The 23,366-nt window shown below is 34.7% G+C and overlaps 1 protein-coding gene across 1 annotated transcript in view; it reads left to right on the top strand.

The window, feature by feature from the left end:
• CRPPA (CDP-L-ribitol pyrophosphorylase A) overlaps positions 1-23,366 on the top strand; it is a 348,299-nt gene that overhangs the window by 119,153 nt on the left and 205,780 nt on the right. The window contains exon 5 of the mRNA XM_030933230.1: positions 2,933-2,978. Within this exon, the coding sequence (XP_030789090.1) occupies positions 2,933-2,978 (46 nt within the window). The remainder of the gene's footprint in view (positions 1-2,932; positions 2,979-23,366) is intronic.

The following is a 23,366-nucleotide window of genomic DNA, read 5'->3' as shown; positions in this document are numbered from 1 at the left end:
ACCTTCCTGTGCTAGCTCTTCTGGGATCTGGAGATAATATCAGATTTTATTCTTTCAAATACCATGCAGGGTAGAAAATGACCACAGTACCCCACTCCCCCGCAGGGTAATGAGCACTAAGGAGTACAGAACTGGTTCTGGGAGTAGGGATCAGCTGTCATGCTTCCCTGGAGTAATCTTGCTTTGACAGGCCCAAGTAAACACTCTTATTTTGATGAGATTTCATCTAGTCTGCATAACAACTTGAGTCCCTTTAATTTAGAGTTGTACCATATTTTTGACCCCATATACTTTTAATTAGCTTGGTCTCTTACTACACTGTACAGGCTTAATTGAACAGATGTCTTGTTTCTAAATGTCAAAACTGTCTTTAAGCCATACAAGGTTGATAACCAGTTACTGAAGAAATTTAACCACTGTGTTCCATTGTCTGAATGTGTTTTTTTAGGAGTTCCTGAAGTTTTTGTATAATCACAGTATTATTGGAATGAACGACTTTTGAGGATTCCTTTTGTTGGGGAATACACTTTTTTTTTTTAGGTCCAAGTATTTCAGCATCTGTTTAAAATCCAAAGAAACAAAATAGTCTCTATTTGGTTTTTGTAACTTCAAAAACACAATATGGTGAAATTGTTTCTCTTCAGATATTTTAATATAGTTATCCAGCATTTTATACAGGTGTCCAGAAAAGAATATTTTCTACACGTATATGATTGGTAAGGAAATAAGTTCTGAAAAATCTATACCTAATAAACATTCTGTTATCTTTGAAATGTAGGTTTTGCCTATTTATTGTGAAGGGAGAGATGGGAGAACATTATGTGTCATCTTAAGTTATTGAAGATAGTGGCCAACTGGCTGTGTCTGAAAGATTTTTAACTATTTTATGTCTCAACACAGAAAGAACAACATGTAGACGTGATAGGAATGAGAAATTCCCACCATATTATTACCTTACCGTGTCTATGAAATTGAAGTGTTTATCCTCCAGATTAGCTAACTACTAGATTTGTACAGAAACTTTGTTTAGTGAAGTGGGCTACTGCACTTCTATCCAAAATAGATTCCTCTGCTATTCCTTTATCCTGGCAGGTAAATCCTGGACCAAAACTATACCTTACCATCCAGAAATAAAGTAGCAGCTAACTTGGTAACACAGATAAAAAGTTGTTCAGGCAATTCAACCAATCTATTAAAATGTGAAATGCTAGGCCGGGCGCGGTGGCTCAAGCCTGTAATCCCAGCACTTTGGGAGGCCGAGACGGGCGGATCACGAGGTCAGGAGATTGAGACCATCCTGGCTAACATGGTGAAACCCCGTCTCTACTAAAAACTACAAAAAACTAGCCGGGCGAGGTGGCGGCGCCTGTAGTCCCAGCTACCTGGGAGGCTGAGGCAGGAGAATGGCGTGAACCCGGGAGGCGGAGCTTGCAGTGAGCTGAGATCCGGCCACTGCACTCCAGCCTGGGTGACAGAGCGAGACTCCGTCTCAAAAAAAAAAAAAAAAAAAAAAAAAGTGAAATGGTATATAGTATCTCTTAAACAAGCACATGCCAACCCAAACTGGTGACTTTTGATGTACTTTTAGCCTTATTTTTTTCCTACATAACTAACATACTTCAAAAGCAGTATGACTGGAAAATGTGGTAATTCTCAATTGATGGGTTATTCATTTTTTCCGTCTAACTTTTACAACAATATGGTTTGTCCTTATTTTAATTAAAAAAACCAACAGCCTGATAATGAGTATTGAAGTTCCTTTTGTTCTGTTAGCATAATCAGTAGGCTTCCTTTGACCTTGCACAATACTCTATAATGAAAAATTACTTAAAAAAATCAGTCCTGTAGTGATGAGAAAGAACTTCAATCCTCTAATTTGCTGGCTTTCAGACTGTGCTCACTAGAGCCTCAGGGGCCACCTGAAGAAGAGGAAAGGTTCTGTACCTTTCACCTGTACAGGTGAAATTCCATCCCGACACCTGGCACTCACCTAGTTCAGCTGTTTTTCTCTATTTTGTTTGATTCTGCTTCTGTGTGCTATTTCAGCTGAGTTTAGGCATGGTGAGGTAATAATATAGTGGGAATTTCTCAAAATGGGTTTTTAGAACACTTGCATCATAAATACCTAGGTACTTGAGTGTAGTTTCTAGGACCTAATAAAAGCTTATTAATACTGTGTCATTATTTACTATGTATTTCAGCTCTGTGATATAGAATTCTGCAACACAGTGCACTTACATGTTCTGTACCTGAGCTCACTGGATGGGGGTCTGTGAAGTATCTGCCATAGGACAGACACACACATTACAAGGAACAGATTACAATTAGGAGGAGGCTGCATATTTTTAAGGAAAGATCATCATTGTTCTTAGGCACATAGTGGTACCCTATAGGCTCTTTTTATTTTATTGACATTTTAATAAAAATCTTACAAGGTGAATCTTACCTAGGTACATACAGATATATGTAATTCAGAAGAAAGTGCCTCTTGACATAAATTGACCTTTCAGAATTATTTCAGCTAATTGGTGACTTGGTGACTTGCAACTTGGTGACTTTTTCTGTTATACGGAGACTTCTGCCGTACCTTTTGTTTTTCTAGTATAAAGCCTAATTTTTATGCAGTCATGTTAACACTGTTGTTTAAATGATGCCACATTTTCTTTAAGTATAATACTTGAGTTACATTAAGATTTCAGTAACCACTGCCACATAATATCTTAATTTATTCAAAGATTTAAAAACAAATCAGCCATTTGTAGAAATAGAATATATTTTATTTGAATTTGCTGATGCTTTTCTAATTGAGAAAATGTCAGTATTACATGTTTATAGCTTCTGAAAAATCAAGAATTTCCCTGGGGGCGTTATTTTATTGCCTGCACATTCCTTCCTGCTCTGTTAAGTCTAATGAAGTTTATCTGTCCTTTAGGTGACCTACAAACGAGATCTGTATGCGGCTGAATCGATTATTAAGGGTATGTTTGGCCTTATGACTGTCAGTTCCTGTGTTTCAAAAATGTAAGCCAGTTCGGAATTTCTCATGACAGTTTAAATCCCAGCAATCTCGAAAGCAGAAAAGCCTGTAGGCCACTGAAGTCTCTGATATGTTTTTTGAAAATAATTACATTTTATGTTGTTTCATGCTAGTGAAATAGCAGTTATTATGATACCACATTGATTTTAATTTTTATAAAGGAAATTATTAACTTGAGGGAAGTATGGGACATTGATACTATTAGAAGGAAAATAGCAAAACCTGATTTTAATAATTTTGTAAAGATCTCACTTCATTTTTACTATGAGGAGGGCTGCCCTCTCCCGTTAACAATGTCGTATCAGTACATTAGACAGCATCTTCCATGTAAGAAACATTATTTTTCCTAAATGGAGAAATTAGGCTGGACAGGGTGATTTTTAAAGTTTCTTTTGGGTTCTGACAATGACTGCAATTTTGTAATTATAGATATCTTAGGTGTGATAACTCTTTTTTAGTTCTTTTTCATCTCTGACTCAAAGATCCCAGCTAAATAGAGGTAGTTTATTTAATAAGCAACAAGTATTTGTTATTTTGCTTAACACTGTGCAAGGAATGTAGTTAAGATGCACTAGGGACAGTCTTTCTGTATTTTTGTAGCCTGTTATTTAAGTCAGCTTTCTCAGTCTTGGCACTATCTTGGCATTTTAGTCTGGAAAATTCTAAGCTGTGTGGACTATTCTGTGCATTACAAGTGGTTTAGCAGCATGCCTGGCCTCTGCTCACAAGCTGCCAGAAGTACCCATCCCTCACTCCCCTTCCCCTGGTTTTGACAGTCAAAGATGTTTCCTGATATTGCCAAATGTTCCCTAGGGGGAAAAAAAAAAAACATTTCCACTAATAGAGAACCACTATTTTAAAATACGGACTCCTAGCAAAATCAGAGATGTTCACCTCAATCCTGAAATACATGCGATGCTTTACAGTGTGTTAGTAACTGGTTTCTTTGAAAACAGATTATGGCTAGAACTACATGCTCATATTTTCATTGAGAGGTGAACTTCTAAATTTAAACTTTTTTGAAGTTAAAAAATGTACTGAATCTGCATTCTGAGTGCATCAACTTATTAAACAATTTTGGGAAACCCTATGTAACCATCTACGGATTTCACATTCAGAAAATGAAAATCTTTTCTCTGATCATGATAATGTATTTGTGATTTGCCCTCAAGTTCTTTGTCCTTCAAGGATATTTTGTTTTAAACTATTAATGTACTATAACTTATGAATCTGTGTGTATGTAAACAGATCATTTATAGCTATAAATCAAAATGTTGACATATATTTACATATCAACCAAGCAGTGTGTAAACATTACTCTGGAAAAGTCAGCTGAACCATGAGGTGGTTGTCATGTCCTCAATACAAGGAAATATAAAACTCAGTTTGGTTTCTTCACAGAGCTTTGCATGTACTACGTAGGAAAAATAGAAATGATTTTTTTTTGTTAACAATTAGTAGTTCAACTGAGAAATATAATTGTAATAATTGGCCTCATATTATCAGAGGCTTCTTAAAATGTAAAAACCTATACTGCAAGTGTTACTGCAGGAGCTATGACTTTGGAAATTGTTTGCAGAAATGGGTTTTATTTATGTAATAGGTTCTGGTCTGCTACTTTCATTTTTAAAGTATTGAAAACATGTTCTACTTTTATTCTTAGGGAAGGTATTTACACAACTCATTTAGGTCAACAAAATTTTAGTTTCTTTATATTTTAGGGTTTGTGTATCCAATAACTTCCCAGGAGATTCTGATACTTCTGGTACACTTCTAGGATCACTGCTCTGGGGCCTTTCTACTCTGTGAATGCCCTAGACCAGTAGCATTGTGATTACCTGAGAACAAGAATCTCAGCCCCCACCTCATTCAATCAGAATCTGCATTTTAACAGGAGCTCTGGTTGATTAGTTTGTACATTAAATTCCAGACATCTTCCTCTAGCCTGCTCCTCAGTCTTTTATAGGTTATTTATTTCTAAATAATATCTATATTGCATTAAGAGCTTTAAGTCTTACGATGCTCTCCCAGCTGCAAATACTTGTTTGCTCACCTGAGATTACCCCTTCCATTTATGACTTGTACTCAAGACTATCTCTGATAGTGGAAATGCCTCTCTGGGCATAGGAAAGAGAAAACTCCAAAATTCCAAAATATAATATAGCATATAGCATACTATGAGAGCTGTATATTTACCTGTAGGCATTTTCCTAATATATTAATCAGGGTTATTTAGAGAAACAGACCCAGTAGGATATACAGAGCTACAGATAAGATGTATACATAGATTTATTATGAGGGATTGGCTGATGTGATGATGGAGGCTAAGTCTCACGATCTGCCAGCTGCAAGCTGGAGGCCCAGGAAAGCCAGTGGTAGAGTTCCAGTAGAAACCCAAAGGTGGGATTTTGGATTCCACCACAAGGTGAAACTTAAGATGCGTAAATGTTTATGCTCAAAGCAGTAATAAAGGCTATAAAGCTTCTAAGCCAGTTCAAGTTCAGGACTGAGTTTGCCCGCAAATTTATATAAAAACAATTGTTTATTATGGTTTTAAGAAAATTTAGATTTCAGCATTGCCTGCAACACTGTATGAACCTGTTTTAGATTGTGATTCAGTGAAGGTGGAAAGAATGTCTAATTTTTATGTTGCATCCCCTAACATTTAGTTGAGTTGAATTGCATGATAGGCTAACAGATGCAGCTGCAGTTTTTCCCCAGAATCTAAGGGAATTTATGGCCCTTCTTTCCTGCCTTACCACTCTGCCTGCTCCTGACACATGCTTATAGGGAACCAGAATATCTATCACTATATCATTTTTTTTCCTTTTAAACATAGAAATGGTATAGTATTTTTGATCATTCTTTGTCAAGATTTAAAACCAAGACTTGGAGGACATTGAACTCATGCTAGGTGCCTTATGTTATCTCACTTATTCTTTACAATAATGATGTAAGATATATACTATTGCTCTCATTTTGCAGGTGGGAAAACTGACCTAGGTTACTTTCCTCTGGGTCACATGGTTAGTAAGAGCAAGATCTATTATTTAAGCTCAGGTCTCCATTGTCCTTAAGTTTGATTCTACTCTAGGACATGTCCATTTTGTACCTCTGATTCACATAGCTACTCCGGCTGCCTGCTAAAGCAGATGCTGGATTCAAGAGCTCTCTCTTGGGTGAGTACGTCAGTGGCTTATAAAGTTCAGCTTGCCTACCTGTGATTCCTCTGAGTGGAAAACTGTACCTTCGGCTGGTGTGATTAAGAATGATCCTATAAGTAAGACAGAAAATTTTCTATCCCAGTGTTTTCCTGAGCACATAGTACAGTCTTCTAGAAAGTGTTTGTTACTGGCATCACAGGTGTGTGAAAAGCATATAACGTTGTAATGACAGATATCTAGACATGCTCAGAAAAAATAATAAAATTCCAAATCAAAATAATTGTTTTAAAATGATTTGGGGTACTGTTTAATTTTTTTTTTTTTTTTTTCTGTTGTTGTTAATTCTGGTAGTTGATGTTCATTATCTAGACAACAGATTTCCTTTCCAGGATGGAATTTTTTTTGTTCTGTGATGAGTGCTTCGTGGTTTTTTTTTTTTTTTTAGTGTCATTCCTGAGCTGTTTTTTTCTCTCAAATAACAATTATTGCTGGTCAACAAATTGTATTCTATTAAAGTAACTATTTCATTGTTTACTTAGTTTGTTTTCAGGTGCCAGAAAACATTTCTAGGATAAATATCACGTCTCATGTTTTGCAAGAACATTTTGTACTCCAAAATTTACTTGTCACCAAAGTAGCCTGTGTGTTTTGGTCCATCTTACTTTATGTTCAAGTCAACATCTTTGGTTTAGTATGGGAATTTTGATGGTGGGAGAAAAATGAATATTCTTTTATTGGTATTTGGTGTAGGTTTGCTAACTTCAAGGCAGGCTTTTGACTAAAATCTCCAAATTGTGGTAGATAGTCTCCAAATTTGATTTTTATCTTATGTTTTTGGATAATTTTAAAGCTTAATTTATGTTAGCATCAATATGTTTATATGGATTTCCATTTATGGTAAACTATTTGAAAAAACATGTATAGAAAGTGGTAGTTTCATTTGTCTTTCAGAGTCTATTAAAATATAATTGCAAATTTATTAAAACTATATAAAACAAAGGATTCATAATAATCCCTTTTCTTAGGTAGAGGGTTGGATTTGGTTGTTGTTCTTTAATGTTTGACTCATTCAGGCTTCTACTGTGAGTGAAATTTAAAACAATTTTCTAGGGAGTAGTATGATTAATTGGTACAACAAGACACTGGACTGACTGATAAGTTTGTAAATATCCACTTAACAAAGAGGTATTGTAGTTTTGTCGCCCAAGCTGGTTGAGCCCACCCAAGTCTGCTCTGCATGCTCAGATGAACCCAAATGATTAAAGTGGTAACAGATGCCAGTGGTAACATACTTTATATAGATTTACGTAAGCCATACAAACAGTTCCAACCCACACTTGATTTAGTATGCTGACCATATCCTGGCATATGAAGGTCAATAGTCTAAGAGTTTCTAAGAAAAGCCCCTGTGGAATTTCTAAATAAAATATTGCATTTATTTTCTACCTCTATTCTTCAGCTACTTAATATATTCAATTTTGTGGCTAAAGAGTACTTTAAAATTTTTATTTTATTCTTTCTTGGTTATGTTTGTACAAACCCAAGTAAGCTTGTGCTACAAAACTGCCTCATGGTGCCTCTTTTCATATATGGTGGTGTGTATTAAAAAAGAGGGAAATTAGGTAAAATTGGAAATCCATTTCCTCCCTTTCAGTTTTAACTGGCTTTAGTTAATCTTTTTTCCAGTCATTATGTAATATTTTCCATTTGTTAGGTATTTTAAGGAAATTGATTTCTCTGAAATATAGCATCTTATTGGTTCAGAAACCTACATCCTATTCAGATAAGTGATACTGATAGATTTCTTTCAATAAGTACTTAGCAACTGTCAAGTTATCCTCATGCCATATTTTGTTTGTTTGTTTTTGAAAAACTATACTGATAGAAGAGCAGTTAAATTATGTTTATGCATTGAAAGTAGCTAAATATACTTTTAGTTGGCATTGACTGCAAGGAATAAAATGACATGAGAATACCTTTGGTTCAGAATTGCTGAGAACTAGGAAGACTGTTGGAGTGTGTTTTATGCATATGCAGAAACTAGACCCTTGATTTCTTAGTAATCCTTTAACTTTTTTACTTAAAATCATGACAATTGAAGTGTAAAATTGTTTGTTTTTGAATCCTTTGGATCAAGTTGGAAAGATGAGGAACTTTAAATCAGGTTTTCCACATCTGTGACCAGACAACATTCTGCATCTGTGGTATGTTCTCATCAGGCTTTTTCTTGTTAAATACCCAGGGATAACACCATTTATGTGATTAGTCATGTGTTTTGGACAATGCAGAGTGACAGCTAAGATTATTTATATAGTAACCCCAATATTTGATGTTTCAGGCTTTGAGTATGACACTTCGTTTTCCAAATTTTCACAATAACACCATAACTTCTTTATACATAATTTTTTTTTGTTCTTCACTCTCAAAGAATACTGTGACTGTATTTTTTTGTGAATCTGTAAGAACATTTGCGTCAAGCTTTAATTAGTAAAAGCAGGAAGTCTGCAACAGGATTTAAGAGCAGTTTGTTCCCCTTGATATCTTACTGTAAAAAAAAAAACATAAATTGGAAAGTTCAATATTTGGGTCAGGATTAGGAAAAGTAGAGTTCACTTGTTTTAGTCTTACCATTTCCTTAATTTGTTGTCAGCGAAATAGTAATTTAAGCAAACACAAGTAAATCTGTCACTTTTGAAGGTCACATTGAGGTATTAAGCAACTGGCTAAATAAGACTTGATAACAGACAAAAGCCAGCCACTGACACTTCACTCTGATGTAGATAGTTAAAAAAAAAAAAAAAAAAACCCAAATGATGATATTTATGCTCAAAGCAAATAGTACATTTGGTAAATATCCTCATGAGTCACTAACCTTGGAACTTTGCTTTTCCTTCTAACTTTTCTCTCACGTAACTTAGAGAATATATACTTTGAAAAGAAAAAAAATATATATGGTATTGATACAGCCCCGATGAGTGGAGAACACCAGGTTTTTCATTTTGAGTTGAATTAGAAAAAACGTGGACACACGTGGAGTAGTTTTAAGGAGCAGGGCGTTTAATAGACAAGAAAGAAGGGGAAGAAAGCTATCATTTAGTTAGAAATCAGTCATATGCTTGACTGTACTGCTTACATTTAAAAACACGTGTAGGAGACAAGATGTCACATGCCTGGTCCTTACTTTTAGTTCTAAGTTAGGAAACTTCATCCTATATTCAGTGACTCACTTAAAAATGTGGTTAAGATCTGATAATATTAAATGTCTTTTAAAAATCTGCCTATGTGCCATTGGTCCTCCAGTTGAAACATGCTCATTTAGCTTCTACGCTAGCTTTTCAGAAGATCACTTTGACCTTTCAGTGTGGGCATGTATGGTTTATTTACAAGTCTTTATTTGTTGTCTCTGTCCATTTGTAATGCAGTAATGCCTTGTTGGCTGTTCTCCCTTTCTTTACTGCCTGCCTTCCTTTTTCCTGTTCTAATATCTTCCTATTGCAAAGTGTTCAGATAAACCTTGAGTATCCTTTACTGATGAAACTTAGAGACATCAGGACTCAATAGTGGTGATTCTCTTTAATATCACTTTAAAATTATTTCATGTGAGGCAGAAAATAGACTCTAAGATTGGCTTTTGATTCAAGGAATGCAATAAGATAATGGAAACCACTGCTCTCACTTTGAATGGATTACAACTTGAAACATCTTTTGGAAATGGCTACTTTTGGATTTGATATATTTGTTTCTTATTTCTTGAGGCACATCTAACTTTGACTCAAGAGGTCAGTACAGTGGACCATGAAGCTCGATGGAAGAATTGCATGGTGTTGAATGTTTCCGAGAAAATTGGAGACAGATTTCTGGATATTTTGCCCACCTGCTTGAGGATCTACCTCAGTGTTTGTTTGCCTTTCTTCCATTGTTACTGAGTTTCCTGTAAAATACAAACAACATTCTTACTAGAGTGATTAATTGATACAGGCATATGCATATTACTTGCTTCTTAATGTGTCATGGGTCTGTCATATGGTAAAGCAGAAGCTGTGTGTATAAGAAACTTTACATATTACTGTTTTGTAAAATTAAATGAAAAGACCCCTGATTACATCCATTTTCTGTCTATAGAGGACAATATACTTTCTATATACCAAGAGATATGATGTTCAAGGAAAGTAAGAAGAAGTTTTAAAAGATACATGTGTTACTGATTAGGTTTTGCCCTCTTTTATAAACTTTGAGATTTATACATTATAAATCCTTTTGCTTATGAGAGATTTTAACTAGAATAATACTAGAATAAATAAATGTTCAATTTATGAAACCACATTATATACAACTACATTTTGTTAAATCATGTATTTGAACGAAAAGTGGCTATATTTTAGATTGCAAATAACATTAAATCAGGGAGTTGACCCCTGAAGAAATTCTGTTGCACTTACAACTAGATTGAAGTTTGAGAAAATTTAAAAGGAGTCTGGCAGATGGATGGATATAGTCAAAACTCTGACATTCAGAATGTCAAGCTCGGCATTTCTTAACATACCCTTCAGGGGAGATGGCTTGAATTCTAATTCTTTCTCCCTCTGTGCTACCATCAATTCCTTGAAAGAAGTAGAGGAAAAGGAACATATTTTGTTTGGAAGAGCCTCCATGTCTTCTCTTACTTCCTCTACTTGGACCTAATAGTACACAGCTGTAGCATTGAAGAGTCCTGCACAAAAGGACAATTGACCTCCTGAGAAGTTCTTGATTCATATTGTATGTGCTTCAATAAATGCTAATTGTCTTTAGTATTTGAGGATATTGTCTTCTCTAGTACATTGTGGACCAGTGAAGCAGCCAAAACTTTTAAGTTCTATATCCATAGCCATCAGATTTGGAGTACTGTTGGAGAGTATTGTTAACTCATAATTGATTAATGTAACTATGCAAATGAGGGACAGTATGACTTTGATTTTAGTACAAGATGGCTAATGTTCTGTTAGATAAGCAGCTGTCAATGAGAATTATGTTGTGTGATTAGGGAGGCATGTAACAAGTACATTTCCACCACGCTTCATCTACCATAAGGTGCATAATTGAATATTTTCTACTTCCAGATGGAAATAAGTAAATGTATGTATATCTATATTCTCAAATGGAAGGAGAAAATAATGCATGTGCCTATTGCATTAAAGTTCAGGAAAATCTGATTTTTAAAAATTGGTATGTATTTATACATATTTATGGGTGCATTTATATTTTGATACAATGTATTATGATCAAATCAGGGTATTGAGAATATCAGTCATCTCAAACATTTATTTTTTTATTTTGAGGACATTTTACATCTTCTCTTTTAGCTATTGTAAATTATGCGATATATTGTTAACTACTGATAGTCACCGTATTGTGCTATTGAGCCTTAAAACTTATTTCTTCTATCCGACTATATGTTTGTACCCACCTACCTCCCTTTATTTCTTTCTCTGCTACCCTTCCTAGCTTCTGGTAGTCATCATTCTCTTCTTTATCTTTAATAAATCAACTTTATCTTTCATTATGTGAGTGACAACACGCAATATTTGTCTTTCTGGGCCTGGCCTATATAGCTCAAAATAATGACTTCCAGTTCTATCCATGTTACTGCAAATGACAGAATTTCACTCATTTTGATGACTGAGTAGTATTCCATTGTGTGTAGTATGCCACATTTTCTTTGTTCATCCATTAGTAGATGCTGAGGTTGATTTTGTTTATTGGCTATCATGAAGAGTGCTGAAATAAACATTGGGGTACAGATATTCCTTTGATATACTGAGTAGCATAGTAGTTATATTTTTAGTTTTTTGAGAAATCTCCATACTGTTTTCCCTAGAGGCGTTGTACTAATTTAAATTTCCACCAGCGGTGTATAAGAGTTCCCTTTCTTCTGCATCCTCTGCAGCATTTGTTATTTTTTGTCTTTTTGATAATAGCCCTGTAACTGGGTTGAGTTGATAACTCATGTGGTTTTGATTTACATTTTCCTGAGGATTAGTGATGTTGAACAATTTTTTTATGTACCTGTTGGCCATTCGTGTGTCATCTTTTAAGAAACGCCTATTCGTGTCCTTTGCCTACTTATTAATGGGAATACTTGGTTTTTTGCTGTTGAGTTCCTTGTATATGTTAAATATTAGTCCCTTGTTGGATGAAAGTTTGCAAATATCTTCTCCCATTCAATAGCTTGTCTCCTTACTCTGTTGATTTTCTTTGCTGTGCAGAAACTTTTTCCTTTACTAAGTACCATTTCTCTATTTTTGTTCTTGTTTGTGCTTTTGGAATCTTAGCCATAAAATCTTTTTTTGACACCAATGTCCTGAGCATTTCCTCTTCTTTCTTCCAGTTATTTTTATAGTTTTGCGTCTTATATTTATGTCTTTAACCTATTTTGAGTTTATTTTTGTATATGATGAGACATAGGAGTCTAGTTTCTTTCTTCTGCATGTGGATGTCCAGTTTTCCCAGCACCATTTGTCAAAAATATGTCCTTTTCCCCATGCATATCCATTAGTAGATGCTTAGGTTGATTTTGTGATTCCTGGCACCTTTGTTGAAAATCAGTTGACTGTAAATATGTGGATTTATTTCTTGGTTCTCTATTTCATTGTATTGTCTTCTGTGTCTGTTTTTAAACTAATGCTGTATTGTTTTGGTTACTGTAGCTTTGGTGTATTTTGAAGTCAGGTAGTATGATGCATCTAGCTTTGTTCTTTTTTTTCAGGATTGCTTTGGCTATTTGGGATCTATTGTGGTTCCATACACATTTCAGGATTGGTTTTTTTTCTATTTCTTTGAAGAATATCATTTGTATTTTGATAGGGATTGCATTGAATCTGTAGATTGCTTTGGATATAGTATGGTCATTTTAACAATATTATTTTGATTCATGAGCATGGATGTCTTTCCATTTTTTAATGTCCTCTTCAATTTCTTTCATTAGTGTTTTGTAGTTTTTGTTGCAGAGGTCTTTGCCTCCTGGGTATTTTATTTTACTTTTTGTAGCTATTGTAAAAGGGATTGCTTTCCTGATTTCTTTTTCAGCTGGTTATTTGTATATGAAAATACGACTGATTTGTGTATGTTCAATTTTGTTTCTTGCAACCTTACTAAATATCAGTTCTAAGAGTTTTTTGTTGGAGTCATAGGTTTTTCTAAATGTAAGATCATGTCATCTATGATAGAACAACAATTTAATTTCTTTGCCAATTTGGATGACTTTTATTTCTTTCTCTTGTCTGATTGTTCTGGCTAGGACTTTCAGTACTATGGTGAATAGGAGTAGAGAAAGTGGGCATCCACTTCTTGTCTTCTGTTTCTTAGAGGAAAGGCTTTCAGCTTTTCTCCATTCAGTATAATGCTAGCTGTGGGTTTATCGCATATAGCTTTTATTGTGTTGAAGTATGTCTCTCTACCTAATTTGTTGAGAGGTTTCGTGAAAAAGGAATGCTGAATTTTATCAAATGCTTTTTCTATGTCTATTAAGAGGATCATATGGTTTTTGACCTTTATTCTGTTGATAGTGATATATCACATTTATGGATTTGTGTATGTTGAACCATCTTGCATCCCTGGGATAAATCCCATTGACTGTGGTGCATTGTCTTTTGATATGCTGCTAGATTTGGTTTGCTAATATTTTCTTCAGCGGTTTTGTGTGACTGGGCACGGTGGCTCACACCTGTAATCCCAGCACTTTGGGTGGCCGAGGCGGGCAGATCACGAGGTCAGGAGATCGAGACCATTCTGGCTAACAAGGTGAAACCCTGTCTCTACTAAAATTACAAAAATTAGCCAGGCGTGGTGGTGGGCGCCTGTAGTCCCAGCTACTCGGGAGGCTGAGGCAGGAGAATGGCGTGAACCCAGGAGGTGGAGGTTGCAGTGAGCCAAGATTGTGCCACTATACTCCAGCCTGGGCGACAGAGCGAGACTCTGTCTCAAAAAAAAAAAAAAAAAAAAAAAAGACTTATCAGGGATATTGGCCTGTAGTTTTATTTTTCTGTTGTATTCTTGTCTGGTTTATGGTATCAGGGTGATGCTTGCCTCCAAGAATGAGGTAGGAAGAATTTCCTCCTCTTCAATTTCTCAGAATAGTTTGAGGAGGATTAGTATCAGTTCTTCTTGATATGTTTGGTGGAGCTCAGCAGTGAATCTATCTGGTCCTGCATTTTCTGTTCTTGAGAGGCTTTTCATTACGGATTCAATCTCGTTAATAATTATTGGTCTGTTAAATTTTCCTATTTCCTCCTCTTTCAATCTTGGTAGGTTGTATGTGTCCTGGAATTTATCAACTTCCTCTAAGTGTTCCAATTTATCAGCATATTGTTGTTCATAATAATTTCTCATGATCCTCTTTATTTCTGTAGTATCAGTTATAATGTCTCTTTGTTTATTTTATTTGGTGGTTCTTTTTTTGTGTAGTGGTTTATTGAAGGTGATTATTATTTTTGGATGGTTTACAACCAAACTTCTTTTGTTGATCTTTGTATTTTTGTTTTTGTTTTTGTTTTTTGTTTTGGGGGATTTTTTTTTTTTTTTTTTTTTGAGGCAGAGTCTCACTCTGTCGCCCAGACTGGAGTGCAGTGGTGTAATATCAGCACACTGTAACCTCTGCCTCCCAGGTTGAAGCAATTTTCCTATCTCAGCCTCCTGAGTAGCTGGGATTATAGGCATGTACCACCACACCTGGCTAAGTTTTATAATTTTAGCAGAGATGGGGGTCTCACCATGTTGGCCAAGCTGGCCTCAACCTCCTGACCTCAGGTGATCCACCCACCTTGGCCTCCCAAAATGCTGGGATTACAGGCGTGAGCCACTGTGCCCAGCCTATAATGTGTTTTTAGTCTTTATTTTGTTTAGTTCTGATATTTCTTTCCTTCTACAAATTTTGGGTTTTTGTTTTTGTAGTTCCTTGGGGTGCATCATCAGCTTGTTATGTTACATCCTAATAAAGTTGGAATTACACTATGTTAAAGATATTTTTAAAGGCTTATTTTATTTTATTTTTTTAGAATATATATATTTAAATATTTTAGCTTGACTTATTGATGGTTGTTACTGGCTTGAAAGAAAAATGGTTGTATTTTTTATTTCTCTAAAATAAGAATCTACTGATAATTTCTTAATCTCTACCTCTCTCTTCATTTTTAAACAGTCTCTAACATCAATTTTTATTCAAATTGATGTAAGGAAATGTGTATGTTAGTTTGCGTGTGCTGCCGTAACAAAGTACCAAGACTGGGTGGCTTAAACAACCAAAATTTATTTTTTCACAACTTTGGGTGCTAGAAGTCTGAGATCAAGGTTTTGGTAGGTTTCATTTCTTCTACAGCCTCTCTCCTTGCCTTGCAGGTGGTTTCTTCATCCTTTGTCTATACATAGTCTTCTCTCTGTAGATATCTGTGTACGTATTTCTTTTCTTTTCTTTTTTTTTCCACCCAGGCTGGAGTACAGTGGTACGATCTTGGCTCACTGCAACCTCTGCTTTCCAGGTTCAAGAGATTCTTATGCCTCAGTCTCTCAAGTAGCTGGAATTAATGGCGCACACCCTCACGCTCAGCTAATTTCTATATATTTAGTAGAGACAGGGTTTGATCATGTTGACCAGGCTGGTCTTGAACTTCTGACCTCAAGCAATCCACTTTCTTTGGCCTTCCAAAGTGCTGGGATTACAGGTGTGAGCCACCACATGCCACCGTGCCCAGCCAATATTTCTTTTTCCTATAAGGGCCCACCCTAATGACCTCATCTTAGTTTAATCATCTCCCTAAAGACCATATCTCCAAATAAAGTCACATTCTGAGGTATACTGGTGGGTAGGAATCCAACGTGCTAATTTTTGGAGAAACACAGTTCAACCCGTAACAGTGTGTGTTAGTCATGATCCTAGCACAGAGCCTGGAAAATAAGTCTTGAATATCTTCTTGTTGGTACTGTGTTCCAAAGCTTGGGATGATACTGAGAAGTCATAAGCTGGAGTTCAGGAGTTTGTGGTCTTGTGGAAGAGAAAGACAAAAAATGTACTGTAATGTAGAAACTATAATCAAAGTAAAATCAAAACACAAAACAGTGTTAGAGGAAAGAAATCTTTCAGGATGCTAACTTCACATAGATTTCTGCTAGAAATCTTAAAGTTGACAATTTTATGCCTGTGAACTTGGGCAATTTTCTTGCTTTATAGACACCTTTTATTGATCTATAAAATGGGGAAAATAATTCATACTGCTTTATTGTAATCATTAGGTAAAATATATAAAAGTATCTACCACAATAAAAAGCAAAGGCAGTATTAAAAATATATAGTATGACATGAGCACTAAATAATCATAATGCATCTGCTGACTATTGAAATGATTATTGGCTATAAGGAACTGGCATGGCTCTCTTGCTACGTAATGCATGGGTATCAGCTCTGAATAAACTTATAAGGGTCGTATGACATATAGATTTCTTTTTTTTTTTTTCTGAAACCCTATACTGAAAAGCCTTTCCTCAGGAATACTCAGATTCAATAATGCAATGATTTCTACCTGAGTAGAAGGAGAATGCTGGGTGTATGTTGATATATGTTTGAGAGAGATACTTCTATGTATTAGAAATAGGAATTTTTGTAGTTTTGAAAGTCTCCTTGGTGATTGTCACCTGTGCATTCCTTCTCCTAACCAACCTACACACAAACCAAAATACATCTAAAACACAGGCTATAGTTATTAAAACAGATGGTACTCGAGGTGGACCTTGTTGGAGAATTAGATCATACTACAGGCAGGGGAACATGTATTTTATTTTTTAGATATGTTTGGGAAATTGGTAGGAAGTGTTGGTTGATTGATGAATCCTATGATGAGGACCTGGGAATTAGGAGTTATCTGGTGAAGAATGCTTAGAATGCCAGTGTAAGTTCTATGGAGAGACACCAAAGAGGAGATATAGATATGGATACAGATAAACATTTGGCTCACCAGCTTATGGAGGCTGGTAAGTCCAAAATCTGAAGAGTGGATGTCTCAGGCTTTCATTTGATTGGATGAGGCTTACCTATACTGTGAAGGGCCATCTGCTTTATTCATTCTACCTAGATAAATATTAATCTCGTTCCAAAACACCTTCTCAGAAACACTTAATATTTGACCAAATATCTGGGCATCCTGTGGTCCAGTCAACTTGATACACAAATTAACCATCAGAGCCAGGAAAATTAAGTTGTACATTATTTCTTTTTGGCATATATATATATGTGTGTGTCTGTGTGTGTGTGTATATATATATATGTATATATATATATATTTTTTTTTTGAGATGGAGTTTCACCCTTATTGCCTAAGCTGGAGTGTAGTGGTGCAATCTTGGCTCACTGCAATCTGTGCCTCCCAGGTTCAAGCGATTCTCTTGCTTAGCCACCCTAGATGGGATTACAGGCATGGGCCACCATGCCCAGCTAATTTTTTGTATTTTTAGTAGAAACAGGGTTTTACCTTAGCCAGGCTGGTCTTGAACTCCTGACCTCAGGTGATCCACCCGCCTCAGCTTCCCAAAATGCTGGAATTACAGTCATGAGCTACCGTGCCCAGTCAACATAATTTTAATTGGCAATTGTATACATACCTTTGCCATTTAGAGGTTCTCAGATATGGGCTGAGGTATTAACTGAAAAATTTGGGCTCCTTAACTAATGTTTACAGTTTTCAATATAAGTCTAAAGACTTTATCATATTCTGGCGTGAATTTTCTCTCTTAAATCACACCAAGCTATGTGACCTTTAAATGCTATAGACCAAAAAAGAGTTATTCAGTGTAAATCAGAGTATATGTTGAAATTATTTTGGGGAGACCTTACTTGTTATATCATCAATATTTTGCCATCTGCCGCTGGCCTTTTAGGAATTTTTTAGAAACTACTTAAAAAATAGGATAATGTAAAAACTAAAACTCAGAGCTCGTATCAGTCAAGTTGACAGGTCATGCATTATTTAATGTTAAATGTAAATATTTTATAATTTATTCCCAGTCTATTTTCAGGGAGAGAACAAAGACTAGATTTTTGTGTTAAAGTTTGTACAATTCTGGGATATAAAATGATTTTGTGGTTCCCCTCAATATTTTTACTTCAACCTCTGAAATTTTCTAGGAAGTGCTTTATTAATATAACAGAAGATTAAGAATTCTAAAGGCTTCTATTTTTGTTTTGATTTCATTAACCTCAAGGTAGTCGTTATGTACTTTGTTTTCTTTGAGAAAATTATCAGTATTAATCTTTGGAAAGAATTTTGTGCTTCATGAAAAATGAATTATAAATATTTTGTGTGCCTTTTCTCTTATTTAGTTTGGGGATCGTAGAATAACTCTGGGATTGAGGAGGTTCAGTGAACTCATTGGAGCGCTGCTCCTATAGTCATATATTTTTTTCTATTCTGAACTTCCAAATACATGGTACAAGTACAGTCAATCTTAATTGTGAATTGCCATTCACAATTAAGATTGTCAGTGCAGCATGCTTTTGAAATTATCAGTAGCAATTGCATAAAATGCTTCAGCCTAGATCCTAGTGGACAAACTAAGATATAAACAATGAGAATGAGTTGGCATCTGTTTTAAAGCAAATCAGAGATGCAAACATAGATGTATTACTCAAAATGTATATTCCATTGTCACATATGATTATTGCATGTTTGGTGAAATTTGAAACAAAGGCTCAGTGGGATGCAGTTGATATGGATTGTTTACCAAACCCTGAAATATTAAGACTATAAAGAAGAGATTAATTTGAAGTCAGAAATTTATCATATTTTTAGTGGACAAAGTTATTTCAATTTATGTTCTTATTGAATGTATGTATCCATAACAGCAATAACTCTGTCATCTATTAGGTGTTGTACCAGGCACTAGAAATAATTTTACACATTATCTAATCCTTATTAAAATCTCAAAGTGTAGTCTTTTACGGATATCTCCTGCCTTCATCTTACATAGGTCTATTTTTTAAATGACAATATTTTATTATACTGAGGGATGAATCTTCAAATCATTGTAATAGTTGGAAAGTTCACTAATAGCAGAGGTCACTTCTTACTCCATTTTGAGTGGACAATGCCTAACACACTGAAGGCATCTATAAATGAAAAGACTTTTCAAGTCCATCTCCTTGCACTTGATTTGTCCTTTTACAGATGTGTGCTTCCTAGTACTCTTTTAAAAAAGAAAAGAAAAGAAAATTTGACTCTGTATAGAAATCGTTCTTTGGTCTCTTTGCATTTCATACATGCAAAGTGCTGCCAAAGTATCAATATGCTACTTTCAGCATCTGTTCCAATATAGAATTGAAATTGTACAAAATTTTAAAAACTGTCTTTCCCTCAATTTAAGAAATATTATTGAATGCCTATCAAGTCTCCTATATCTGTAGTTATTAAATATGTTACCTTATTTAATATCAACTTTATAAAGGTTAGAGATTTCTTAATTGTAAAACCCAGTGAGACATGCAGATAAGAGTAGTGTTTGTGTGGGTTTGGGTTTTTTAAATAGTTTTATGTCAGAAATATCAAAGTCTCTGTGCAATGGGCAACGAACACAGCTCTGTCTCACTAAACTCACCATCTTCCAATTGCCACACAGAAGATTTAAAAAAACTGGGAAATTACCCCCAAAGTTATTCCATTTTAGGTAATAAGCTATAGTAGAATATGTATATATCCTACTATATATAAACACATGCACACATATATAGTATATCTATATATATACACACACACACATAGATAGTATCATTTATATATATGATATATATATGATATATATGTGATATATTAGTGAATCTAGGTAGATAAAGGGGAAGCTATTCATGTTCTTGTATCTTTTAAGTTTGAAAATTATTAAATAACTTTCATATAAAACTTTCATAACATATATATGATACAATATAGGTATGAATAGGTAGATCTCTGTAGATAATATCATTTATATATATATGGTAGATCAGTAGATCCTGTCTATACATATATAAAATATAAATGTGGTATCATATATGAAACCATATTTTTAAAGGTTCTATATGATAAACCCTTTCATAATTCCCACATCAGAAAAAATCAGTGCAATAGCTAAGCAGAGGATTTTAATCTGGCTGTATATCAGAATCACTTTTGGACAAAAATATAGGCTAGTATCTTGTTTGTGCACTAGGCATATCTATTTGAAAATATGAAAGGAAAACAAGATATTGATGTTGATTCTGATGTGCAACCAGTTGATAACCATCACTTTAGAAATTGATGATGATTTTGTATGTGGTTTAATCTTTGAATGTAGACAAAATGAGAATTTATCAGTAGTAGTAAAGGACATATTGACTGGGTCCATAGACACTGTAAGAAATTGGCCTATCAGATGCAGACCCTGTGGAATGCAAATAGCTGAGATTAGCTGACAATATAGAAACCAATACAAGAACAAATCCACCATATTTCTTATGATGTTACTTTGTCTAGAATCTACATCCTTATGTTTTGCTCACTTATCTTAAGAGAATTGAACTTTAAAGTCTCCTACTATTAATATAGCTTCATATATTTTTTCTTAATTTTTGTTTTCAGGAGAGGGTGCTTTTTTATTTTAATAACTTTCAAACCTAAAAGATACAGGAATAACACAAATAGCTTCCCTATCTTTTACCTACCTTGTTGTTTACATTTTGCCTCATTTACTTTATCATTTCTGTGCATGTACTCCCCTCTCACTTTTTCCATATCACCCTTTCTTCTCCTCCTCCTCCTCCATCTCTTGACCTGTAGCATTGTGAACTACTTAATGGGATGGTGTTTAAACCACCAAATTTCTAGTAATTTGTTACATATCATTCTAATAAAAACAATAAAATTCTACGTAATCCATAGGTGAAACCACAATAGAAATTAGATGCTTCTAATAATGTGATTCTAAATGAAAGACGTGAAAAGCGATGAAATATTTTAAACTAAATGTGAAGTCATTTAAATTGAGTGAAAATATCACAATGTTTGAGGTACAGCTAAAATTGTTATTAGAGGAAAATTTAGAGCCTTAAATATAAGTAGTAGAAAAAAGGAAGAGAGTCAGCAACTTAAACGTTTTTAAAAAGAGAAGCAGCAAACAAAACTCAAAGATAGTGGAAGGAAGAAAATACTGAAGAAAATGACAAGAACTCATAAACTAGAAAACAAACATACAAGACAGAATCAATCATGATTTCCTCGGATGACAGTAATAAAATTGTTAAGACCTTGGCAAGAGTGATCATGAAAAATATTGAAAACTCAAGTAATCAGTATCAGAAATGAAAAAGAATCAATACAATTCTATAGACATTAAGACGTTATGAACAACGTTATACTACTGTTAATGAGAATTTAGATGAAATGAACACATTCTTAGGGAAATACACCTTACTATCCTGAGACAGAAAATAGAGAATGTGAATAGTCATTCATCCATTTAAGATACTGAATTTTTATTAAAAAAGCTCTCCCACAAAGAAGCAGTTGACTTTTACCAGTGAATTCTACAAAACCATTCAAAAGAAGACATGACACCAATCTTGCACACTTCTAGAGAGTAGAAAAAACACTTAACTCATTATGTGAGGATAGTGTAATTGTTTAGTGACAATATGACAGGACCTTATAAGTAAGTAGAATTGCAGGCTAAATTTTTTTCATCGAGCATAGAGCCAATATTTAAAAATTTTCATTATCAGATAAAATTATAGATTGGAAAGAAATAAAACTTTATCATTCATCAGCATGTTTCTATATACTGAGAATTTAATATCTATAAAACATCAGTTTATAAGTAAATTTAGCAAGGTTACTGACTATACAAGGTCTGTATCAAAATGTATTTTTGTACATAACAACAAATAGGAAATTAAAAATCAATTTATAGTGTTATCAACAAACAAGAATAAATCTAACAAAAGATGAAAGAGGTCTGCACTGGAAACTATGAAGCAATATTGAAACAAATTAAAGATTTCAGGACATGGGGGACAACAGTTTTTTTATTTAGGGTAACTGAAACATGGCATAGGATAAATGCCAAATAGATTTTTTCCCTTTGAAACAGAGTCTTGCTCTGTTGCTCAGGCTGGAGTGTAGCGGTATGATCTTGGCTCACTGCAACCTCCGCCTCCCGAGTTCAAGTGATTCTCCTGCCTCAGCCTCCTGAGTAGCTGGGACTACAGGAGTGCACCATCCATGCCCAGCTAATTTTTATGTTTTTAGTAGAGATGGGGTTTCACCATGTTGCCCAGGTTGGTCTTGAGCTCCTGACCTCAAGTGATCTGCCACCTTGGCCTCCCAAATTGCTGGGATTACAGATGTGAGCCGCTGTGCCTGGTCAGCAAATAGATTTTGAATTCATTTTTTAAAAATATTTCATTTTTGTAAGTTGGTAGTAATATACCAGTTTTATTATTGTACACTTGCCGGGTAGAGCTTAGAATTTTATAAAGAAGGATGTATGATGAAACAAGGCAAGGAAAACCTACATATGCTGTTTTGTATTAGATTATCTAAATGTTATGCAGTATTTTACAAATTTATATACATGTTTGTGGCACCATCACATTAATTGTTGCATTTGCAGATTACTTTGTATTTGTATATTATTTTTTTTTTCCTAATGTTTTCATGAGGAGCTTTCAGAAATAGAACTGTTGGGGCTTTAGCCTAAGACATTACAAAGCCCAGATTTCTCTAAACATGTAATTTCATGATGTATAAGTTTGGGTTAACTGTTTTCGAAAGCCACTGTTTTTATGAGTTAACTTCTAAATGAAAGACCTAGGACACTCTAGTGTCCAAGACAGCAAAGAACCCCTTTGATTTGATCTCACTAACTATCCCACTTTAGAACTCACTACTAAATCATTTTATGGCTTTTGATATGGTTTGGCTGTGTCCCCATCCAAATCTCATCTTGAATTCTCATGTGTTGTGGGAGGTAATTGAATCATTAGGGGCAGGTCTTTCCCATGCTGTTCTCATGACAGTGAATAAGTCTCATGAGATCTGATGGTTTTAAAAAGGGGAGTTTCCCTGCACAAGCTCTCTTCTCTTGTCTGCTGTGATGTGAGATGTGCCTTTTGCCTTCTGCCATGACTGTGAGGC

This window comes from Rhinopithecus roxellana, chromosome 6 (assembly GCF_007565055.1).
Source record: "Rhinopithecus roxellana isolate Shanxi Qingling chromosome 6, ASM756505v1, whole genome shotgun sequence".
Lineage (NCBI taxonomy): Eukaryota > Metazoa > Chordata > Mammalia > Primates > Cercopithecidae > Rhinopithecus > Rhinopithecus roxellana.
The sequence above is the reverse complement of the archived record's forward strand: the minus strand, read 5'-3'. Positions and strand labels throughout refer to the sequence as shown.